The sequence below is a fragment of the Cibotium barometz genome, chromosome 3 (genome assembly GCF_041138505.1).
Source record: "Cibotium barometz isolate CiBa-2024 chromosome 3, ASM4113850v1, whole genome shotgun sequence".
Classification (NCBI taxonomy): domain Eukaryota; kingdom Viridiplantae; phylum Streptophyta; class Polypodiopsida; order Cyatheales; family Cibotiaceae; genus Cibotium; species Cibotium barometz.
This window is the reverse complement of record NC_141048.1, coordinates 31,376,615-31,385,640: the sequence shown is the minus strand read 5'-3', so window position 1 is coordinate 31,385,640 and position 9,026 is coordinate 31,376,615. Positions and strand designations below refer to the sequence as shown.

General features: G+C 45.1%; 1 protein-coding gene across 1 annotated transcript; it reads right to left on the bottom strand.

Annotated features, from left to right (window-relative positions):
• Positions 1-5,722: 5,722 nt before the first annotated feature.
• Positions 5,723-7,622, bottom strand: LOC147639952 (omega-hydroxypalmitate O-feruloyl transferase-like). Its single transcript, XM_086775557.1, has 2 exons — positions 7,074-7,622; positions 5,723-6,677 (listed from the first exon to the last, which is right to left on the bottom strand). The coding sequence occupies exons 1-2, from the start codon at positions 7,593-7,595 to the stop codon at positions 5,784-5,786; spliced, it is 1,416 nt and encodes a 471-aa protein (XP_086631683.1). The 5' UTR covers positions 7,596-7,622; the 3' UTR covers positions 5,723-5,783.
• Positions 7,623-9,026: the final 1,404 nt, after the last annotated feature.

The following is a 9,026-nucleotide window of genomic DNA, read 5'->3' as shown; positions in this document are numbered from 1 at the left end:
GCTCTGATTGTGACCAAACTTTGCAAGCATGTGGGGGTGGGTGCCCCCCCCATGCTTGCAAAGTTTGGTCCCTATCGGAGCATGTTTGGGTACGATGGTATGGGGAAGGCCCAGATTTTCCATGGCCTCTTAAGCACCAAGAGACTTGAAAAACCCGCACTCGGCGCTAATTACCAATCCAAACATACTCTGATTGTGACCAAACTTTGCAAGCATGTGGGGGGGACCCACCCCCACATGCTTGCAAAGTTTGGTCCCCATCGGAGCATGTTTGGGTACGATGGTATGAGGAAGGCCCGGATTTTCCATGGCCTCTTAAGCACCAAGAGACTTGAAAAATCCGGACTGGGCGCTAATTACCAATCCAAACATGCTCTGATGGGGACCAAACTTTGCAAGCATGTGGGGGGGACCCACCCCCACATGCTTATCGGAGCATGTTTGGGTACGATGGTATGGGGAAGGCCCGGATTTTCCATGGCCTCTTAAGCACCAAGAGACTTCAAAAACCCGCACTGGGCGCTAATTACCAATCCAAACATGCTCTGATTGTGACCAAACTTTGCAAGCATGTGGGGGTGGGTGCCCCCCCCCATGCTTGCAAAGTTTGGTCCCCATCAGAGCATGTTTGGGTACGATGGCATGGAGATTTTCAACAAACAATATGATAGCCAAAGTGTTAAAAAATATAATAAAATCAAGAACATCAACTAAAATGTAATGATACTCAATAATGAAAAAACTCATAATGATATAAACATCAAATAAGTACATCAGAATGAAAATGAGCTACCCCAGCTAGTCTGAGGTTAGTCACTGCCCAAAAATCTAAGTACAATGTAAGTGAGCTAACCCAGCTAGTCTGAGTTTAGTCACTATCAACAGCAACCCAATCAAAATCGTCATCTCTAACTGCCGGTCGACGTGCGCGTCGAGGCTGCTGTGCACGTCGAGGAGGCTGTGCCGGCTGCCGGGGTCGTCGAATGTCTGCGGGGAGGTCTGCCTCAAAGGCAGGATCGTGAGCTGGTGCCGGTGTACTCGGGAGCTCACGAGTCCCAAAAGCTGCTATGGCCCTCTCTCTTTCTCTACGTCGTGCTAATGCAAGACGCCTCTGTCTGTAAACCCAAAATCTATAATCTGCAAATGGTACGTGTCTGCCACTCTGCTCGTGTAAGCTCCTCTGCTGTAAGGACACGCTGCTCATGAGAAGCAGCACTGCTGCTAGCACCATCACCCGAGGTGCCACTAGGGCCAGCACCACCCACGCGCTCATATGCTGTGACCTGGCTCTCATGTAGGACTCTCTGGTAAGCATCGAACTCATGTGAGCTCCACTCTATCTCAGGAGGCACCTCAGGCTCCTGGGCTCTATCGTCGAAGGCGTCGAGTCCCAAGTCCATAGCTGATGTAAAGTCAACAGGCCTGCCAGTCCTAGCATCTACTCGAACGAGGCCTGGGTGAAGATCATTGATGCCCAATACCCTCTACGTCGCTAGGTCGATGCGTGCACGGCAGGAGGGGCATGCTGAGAACCGGACTAGCTCCTGGGTGATGCAAGACAAGTGAAAAATATGTCCACATCCCAGGGCATATCCACCTGTACTATCAATGTCCTCGATACATAAAGAGCAGCACGCATCACGTAGGAAGGGTGGTGCATCCTGCGGGAGAGGTCGTCGAAAAACCTCTGTGAGACAGGCCGTGGATATAAAGGTAGGTAAGGCACTGTCACGTCCGAGGATCTACGAAACTCTCGAACATGCAGCATCAGCTGCTCTGCCCTGTGCTGGGCAATCTGCTCCATAATCTGATGATGCTGTGCCTCAGCTCTGGAGCTCTCTACCTCGGTCCGAGCCTACGCAAAAAAGTAAAGCATTAAAATAATTGATTAGTCTCTCATTAGGTATTACTTAAAGAAATTTATAACTTAGGACCTTAATTATAACTCTTTTACGTTCAAGAGAAACCTACCTGCTGGATGTCGGACTCTCTCAGATGCTGTGCCTCTGCAGTAGCTGCCTCTGCCATCTGTAATGCAGCTCTGAGGCGGTCAATCTCCGCTCTCGCCTCTACCAACTCCTGAGTGAGCCTCTCAGTGGTAGGTGTGGGAACCTACATGACACAATCAACCATGCTGCTCATGTAAAAATATATAAAAGTATATATAAACATGTAGATAAATGACCAAAAAAACTTAAGACGTAATATATATGTAAATACCTCGACATCTGTCATCGGATTAGATCGTGAGAACAGGCGCACCACGTGCTGGATGCTCTCCGTGGTACTCCGTACGTCAATGCCGACCTGGGTGCCAAGAGCCTCTACTGTCGACAATGGCACAAATGAAGGATCTGTGGTAGGTGCTACACGAAGGGCTGGTGGAGGCCGCCTACCCTGGTCCTGGAGACGGCCTCGGCCAGCACCACCACCCGGACGATGGCTGGTGTAATCCACCTCCTCCCCTAAGACAAACTCCGCATATAACTGCTTTGCGAAGTATATGGGAATCTGGCGGTTGTTCGGCATCCTCCCATATGCGGCAACATATCGACTATAGATATGTGCCGCCATACGAGGATGCGAACACCGCGAAATAGTGAGGGGCTTGCCCGCCCCAGGCCTCATCCCACGACTATCGAGGAAAAGATCTAGGTAGGCTCCATCCCTAATAGGAGCAAGATCACAGACCTGACGATATGTCAGGCCATGTGACACAGGAGCAGTGCGATGGTGGGCTATCCACTCATCTACATAAACAATATCGTGAAGGCTACAAAGGGACACAAGCATCGCCTCCAAGTCTGCCACGATATGTAATGTAGACGGTGTGTCTCTAGCACTCCTACGGATAGCCGCTAACTCGCGGTCTATCTCCGCGATGAGGTCCGCAAATAGATGAGCGGCCCTCCTCGTGGCCCTCCTCGTGTGACTCCATGCTAAAACCTAAGCCAAATGTGAAGGGTCCAATGTGAAGGGTCTAATGTGAAGGGTCTAATGCTTAGTGCTAAGTAGCACTAATGAAGCTATAAAACAATGCTAATGGGCTCACTAATGCTAATCCAAATCAAGAGAGCAAGGAGAGTGAAAACGACTTGTGACAATGAGGCAAAAAAAAAAGTTTTCCGGTTTTATAACCTCGATCGAGGTTCGGTAACATCATGCAATTTAGGGTTTGCAAGATTAACGCTCTGGATATTAGGGTTAGTGCAACATACGGCCAAGATACACACCTAATTTTAGGGTTGGGGAAGGATCGACGGCTGAGATTTGATATTACTATCTCGTTCGAGGTACATGGACGACCACGATTTAAAGGCATTACCACGACAAGGTATCTCGACGGTCAAGATTTATTATATACCTGGATCGAGATATTTAAACGGCCGAGATCGTATCTTCCACGTACGTGAATGGACGGTATAGATTGCGTTTACGTATCTCGATCGAGATAATTGGACGGTGGATATTGCATCTACGTATCTCGATCGAGATATTTGGATGGTGCAGATTGTATCTCTGTATCTCGATCGAGATATTTGGATGGCTGAGATTTGATCTCAGTATCTCGGTCGAGATATGGGGACGGTGGAGATTGTATCCCATTACCTCGAACAATGAATGGTCGCGATTTGATGTTAATTTCTCGTTCGAGATACGTGGACGATGGAGATGTGCTAGTCAAATATGCCTAGGGGGATACAGCGTGGCCCTGATGTGGATCCGAGTGGCATAGATATCTCGATCGAGATAATGTGGTGGCGGTGACATGTATTGGTGACATGGATGACGCCTGGAAACCCGGACCTGCTAGCGTGGCATTAGTTGGCATCTCGATCGAGATATGTCGATTTAGGCTCGGGAGGCACGTGTCGTCTTTTAATTCGCGGCACTATCACGATCGAGGTACTCCGCCCGAGATGCATGGATGTCCCAATTTTAGAGAGAGTGAATGAAAGTGAGTACCCTCATCTTGCAACCACCCTGACATGGGATGAATAAGGAAATAGCTGGGAAATAGATCACTTATATTTATACATCAAGTTGGATAAATGTCAAATGAAAGTGGTCCAGGGTCGCAACCTAGAGAGAGTAAGCTTGACATTGAGATAACTAGAGCGCTACGGGGTAAGGAGACATCCATAGAAGACTTGAGACACCATTGCAATCAACCAAGTTGACTAATTCCAAGTGAAGGTACAAGAGAGTCTGGTAATGAATCAAAGAAAAACAAGGAAAGAAAAATAATATTTTTGTGTGTAATTGAAGAAAAATATTTGGGGAGGGTGGCTATGTTTGAGGTTCCAAAAGAATCAGAGGTCAAAGGTATTTTGAAAGGATTTCAATCCCAAATGTGATTAAACAATAATCTACATGGATGAATCTAGAGGTAGATGGCATTGGCACATTTAGCATGGAGTGGCAATTGAACTAAAGGCGTTGAAACATATGCATGGATACATACAAACATGGGACAAACTCAAAATTCACATACTTTTTTTCATACCAAAGTTGAAGATGAGAAAGAAAAGAACAAATTTGATATAAGGCAAGAGGGAAAGAAAGAAGGAAATGCAAAGTTGAAGGGCAAGAAAGAAGGAAACATAAAGTAAGAACCCAAAAAATGGACCAATGGGATTAAGAGTTATGATCAAAGCGTGTCTCCAATTGGCATGAAAATGATAAAGATTGGGACTAGATTCATCATTCCTCTTCATTGTGTGTTTATCCATGTACCCTATACCATCATTGCAAGATTGAGGATGATAGACAAGTTTCTCATTTGCAACTGCATGGAACATAGATGTGCTAAGTATATTTTAAAACTAGAAGAGGTTTTTTCAAAGGTGGGCTTGGATAGAGGGTCGGTAAAATTCTTGAAGGATGCAAAAACATCTTGGTAAACACAAGATCAACCTAACAAAATTTGTATGGGAGGTGGTTCAAAGGCAAGGCATCTTCTGCCAGTGCTAAAAACCACACAAAGCTTGAGGTGTGGAAGAAAATATGTGATTGAATGGGATCAAAACATGCATAAAGCTATTGTTTCCTTTAACTCTCTTGTTTTCTACTTGAGAAGACAGGACGGACAAAAGAAGAGGTTAGAGCCATCAAGATGAACATCAAAGAGTCTATTATGATAATGGTTTGATGTCCCCTGAAAATATTATTATTGAGCATACATAGCATAATATACTATTTATATGTTTCATAATTTATAGCATAACATATTAAAATATCATAATAATTTATGGCAACTTATTTTCGAGTGTTTTCTTAGCTTTGTTGGAGGGCTCTCGGTTGGCAATGGCTTTGATGGGCTTGAATGATATACAAAGCCGTGAAATAATTATTAACAATTGCTTACTTATACTTAGAAATTGAAACCCCCCACACCAGAAATATCTACCTAGTAAAAGGGTGGCTCAAAGGCAAAACATCTTTTATCCAACCATACAAGTGCTAAAAGCCACAGGTGTGGAAGAAAGTATGCGACATACACAAAAGTATAGTTTCTTTGACTCTCGTGTTTCCTTACTTGAGTAGATAATGTCATTGTTAAATTATTTAAAATAATTTATTACATAACGTAATATAATATTATATGCTTCATAATTCATGACATGACACATTATAATATTATATTAATTTATGACAAAGCTTTTTCTGTTTGTCGAATGATATATTATTAACAATCGTTTCAGAACTATAGTTGGGGAAAAAGGGCTAAAAAGAGCAAGTATTTTTTAAACGAGCCAAAATAAATACGTGTCGAGGCAAACCTAATTGCGGTGCGCCTTGATGGCCTCCTCAAACAAGAGGTGCTCCTTCTCCGTGGGAAACACAGCCAGCACGTTCCAAGAGGGTGGATCGTGGACGCCGCAGCGCATGCCCTCTAATATCATGAAGATGTTGCTGAGTTGCCGACTGGGGCGCCCACAATAGATGGGAGCTCCCCACCCGCAGTCTGTATCATAGAAGGGCAGTGCTACAAGGGATGGAGCTGCAAGGGAGGAGTAGTCGAGGCGGGTGCCCATTCCCAACAGCTCCAGGAGGTCCGTCTGCGCCTGAACACACTCTGGTGTGACAGTGGAGACGGCACATTTGATCCTGTGCACTGCAAACGACAAGGGCTTCTCTTGGAGCTCTCGCACAGTGGCCCTCGCAATGGCAAAAAAGAGTGCGTTCCCCAGATAGCCACGCGTGAGCGAGGGCAGAATCCTCTCCCTCACATTCACAGACACCCTCAACGCTAGCTCTTGATCAGCAGATACTGCGTTCTGCCCAAGTAAGCTCTTGGCCTTAGCCATCCACAGAAAGCCCGCGAGAGCTTGATACCGTGAGCAAGAGGTCATGCCGAAGGTGTTCCCACGCAGCAATGCTTCGCGCTTCAGATCCTCTAGAGCGTCTCCACGAAATGAATACTTCTTTGCCACGCCAAAATGAGGCATGGTAGCTCCTTTCTTGATAAAATGTGGCAGGTCCATAGCAGGCGAGATTGGGTCTCGTGGCTTCATACGCTCCCTTCTGCTTGCATTATCTAACAGGGTCGGTAGGCCCGCTGCTCTGGCTACAGAACACAGGCTTTGTAAGAAGACAGCCGCTCCACATCCGTCCATGAGCGCGTGCTGGTTCTTGAGGGCTAGAGTGAAAGACCCACATTGAAACCTAGTAACCTGGAAGAACATACACCACCACCACAATGTGTCAATGCCATCACTCTAAAGGCTGACAAAATTGCAATGATTTCACTAGAGCTGCTTCAAACCAAGAAAAATATCAACGTAGGCCATGCCGGGAAGGTTAGAGCGATTAGCTTCACTTTGACTAAGAAGAATGCCCACATGAATATTAGAGGAAGGAAGCAAAGATTAAGCAACGTTTCTCTAGCTAGGAGCTTTCAAAGATTAAGGCAAGCGTAATTAAGCAGCAAAATTTAAAAAATGGAAAACAAAGTAATTCGAAGGGGGGAAAAGGCAAAACCAACATTCAGCTACCCTTGCATTGAAATAACGAGTCCAGGGCGCAGCTTGAACAGAAGAAGAAGAAGAAGAAGAACGCCAAACACTAACCTGGAATGCGACGATCGGTAGCGTGTGCATGTCCTCGTCTGCCTGCAAGCGAGGAAACAAGAGATCCAAAGAAGGGTCGGGCGATGTGATGTCGCCCAGCTCTGCCAGTGTGAAGTCGGCGCGCGCAGCCACGAATTGGACACCTTGCCCATTGCACTGCACCTCGAGCCTCCGCTCCACCTCGTTCACACGGAGCCGGCCGGCCGCCCAAGGGCAGTGCACCAGCAGCTCTTCCAGGGCACTCTTCAGCACTGCGGCCACGTTCTCCGTGCCCACCAGCAACGCGCCCTTCTCGCGGGGGCCATAGAACAACGCAACTTCTGTGTACCAGTCGTAGATCTGGTCCAAGTTCGACAGTTCGAATGCTTTCTCACTAGCGTTCTGCTGGCCGCGGCCGCCGCCACCCTCGAGTTGCCGTGCGTTCACCATAACCGGGGGCTCGCAAGTGAACTTGTGGTGCATGAGCCATGCGAGGTTCGAAGCAGGCCAAACTACTACAGAGGATGGAGGAGTGTGTGCCATAAGCGAGGTCTGAACTGGGTGTGGCGTTGGAATAATCTGCTCGTAGTTTAATAGCTCTTTCTCTAGAGTCCATCAAAGGTGCAATCGGGTACATACCCGATATTAATTTAAAGAGATGTGTCTCTTCCCAGTACTCCTAAAAAGAAGCTTTTTTCCTCTATAGGACACACAATTCTGCATTTTTCACCTAACCCAAATAAAATAGCCATACTTTTTTGTAAATTAACATTTTTTAAAGGAACAAGAGTTATATATATATATATACAACTGCGGTTTTCAAATTTTCAGAGTCGGATCGCATCATTTCGCCAAAACGATCCGATCCCACTTTGATATATATATAATTCCAAAAACAGCTTTACAACAAAACAGAGTTACAAGCTCATATCCACCTCCATCTATCACCTTCGAACACAAAGGATGACTCGTCCCCTGGGAGATCTCATAACCCAGCTGAATGGAAGCTTCCAACATGGCTTCACTTGTACACCCTTTGGGAGACTCCTTCTCCAATACTTCCCCTTTTTTTTGTCCATATTTTTACTGTTGGCCTAGGGTTCTCTCAATAAAAGCCACATACCTGTAGTCAATCTGCTTTTCTTTCAGGTACCACCTTTTTATTTTTGGTCCAAACTTCAAAGGTTTTGGTTTTTTTTTTCAACTGGTAGGCCGAAAGTTAAGCTAAGGCACATCTTTCTCGAACACTATGTTGGAGTCTAATGGGGTTTCCATAGCTGTAAAACTACCCCGAAATTACAGCTGAAAATGTTAAATTGCCATTGGCTTTAAAAAAAAACAATCCAAGCATCAAAACAGACACCACACACACACACACACACACACACACACACACACACACAAACACACTATGTTAATCTATTATATATACTATTATCTCACATCACACTATTTATTAATATTTATATTATCTCATAAAACCAAAACCACTATTATCTCACATCACACTACTTATTAACATTTGTATTATATCATAAAACTACTATTATATATCACATTTTACGAATTATATTTAACTAAAAGATAAGCAAGAAATGCACTTTCCATGACAACTTTCTTTGTACAAGTAGCCTCACTTGACTTCAATGGGTAGGGGTTGAGGACAATTTCACTCAAATGCTCAAATAAGCAAGAAATGCACTTTCCATGACAACTTTCTTTGTACAAGTAGCCTCACTTGACTTCGATGGGTAGGGGTTGAGGACAATTTCACTCAAATGCTCAAATAGAGCTCCTCCATCATCCACGAATTGGAATGTGAATATTTATTTTCCCTTTTCATATTGGGCCTGCATCTCCCTATTAATCTCATAACAACCTTACATCCAATGCCAATGCCCACCAAAGCTTACAATTTGGGACACGAATGATAGGTATCATAACGTCACCGATCACAACTTGACTCACATCACC

Coding starts and splice junctions, on each gene's coding strand:
- LOC147639952 (XM_086775557.1), bottom strand. CDS start 7,595: ATGGCACACACTCCTCCATCCTCTGTAGTAGTTTGGCCTGCTTCGAAC. Junction 6,678..7,073: donor TACCGATCGTCGCATTCCAG/GTTAGTGTTTGG, acceptor ATGTTCTTCCAG/GTTACTAGGTTTCAATGTGG.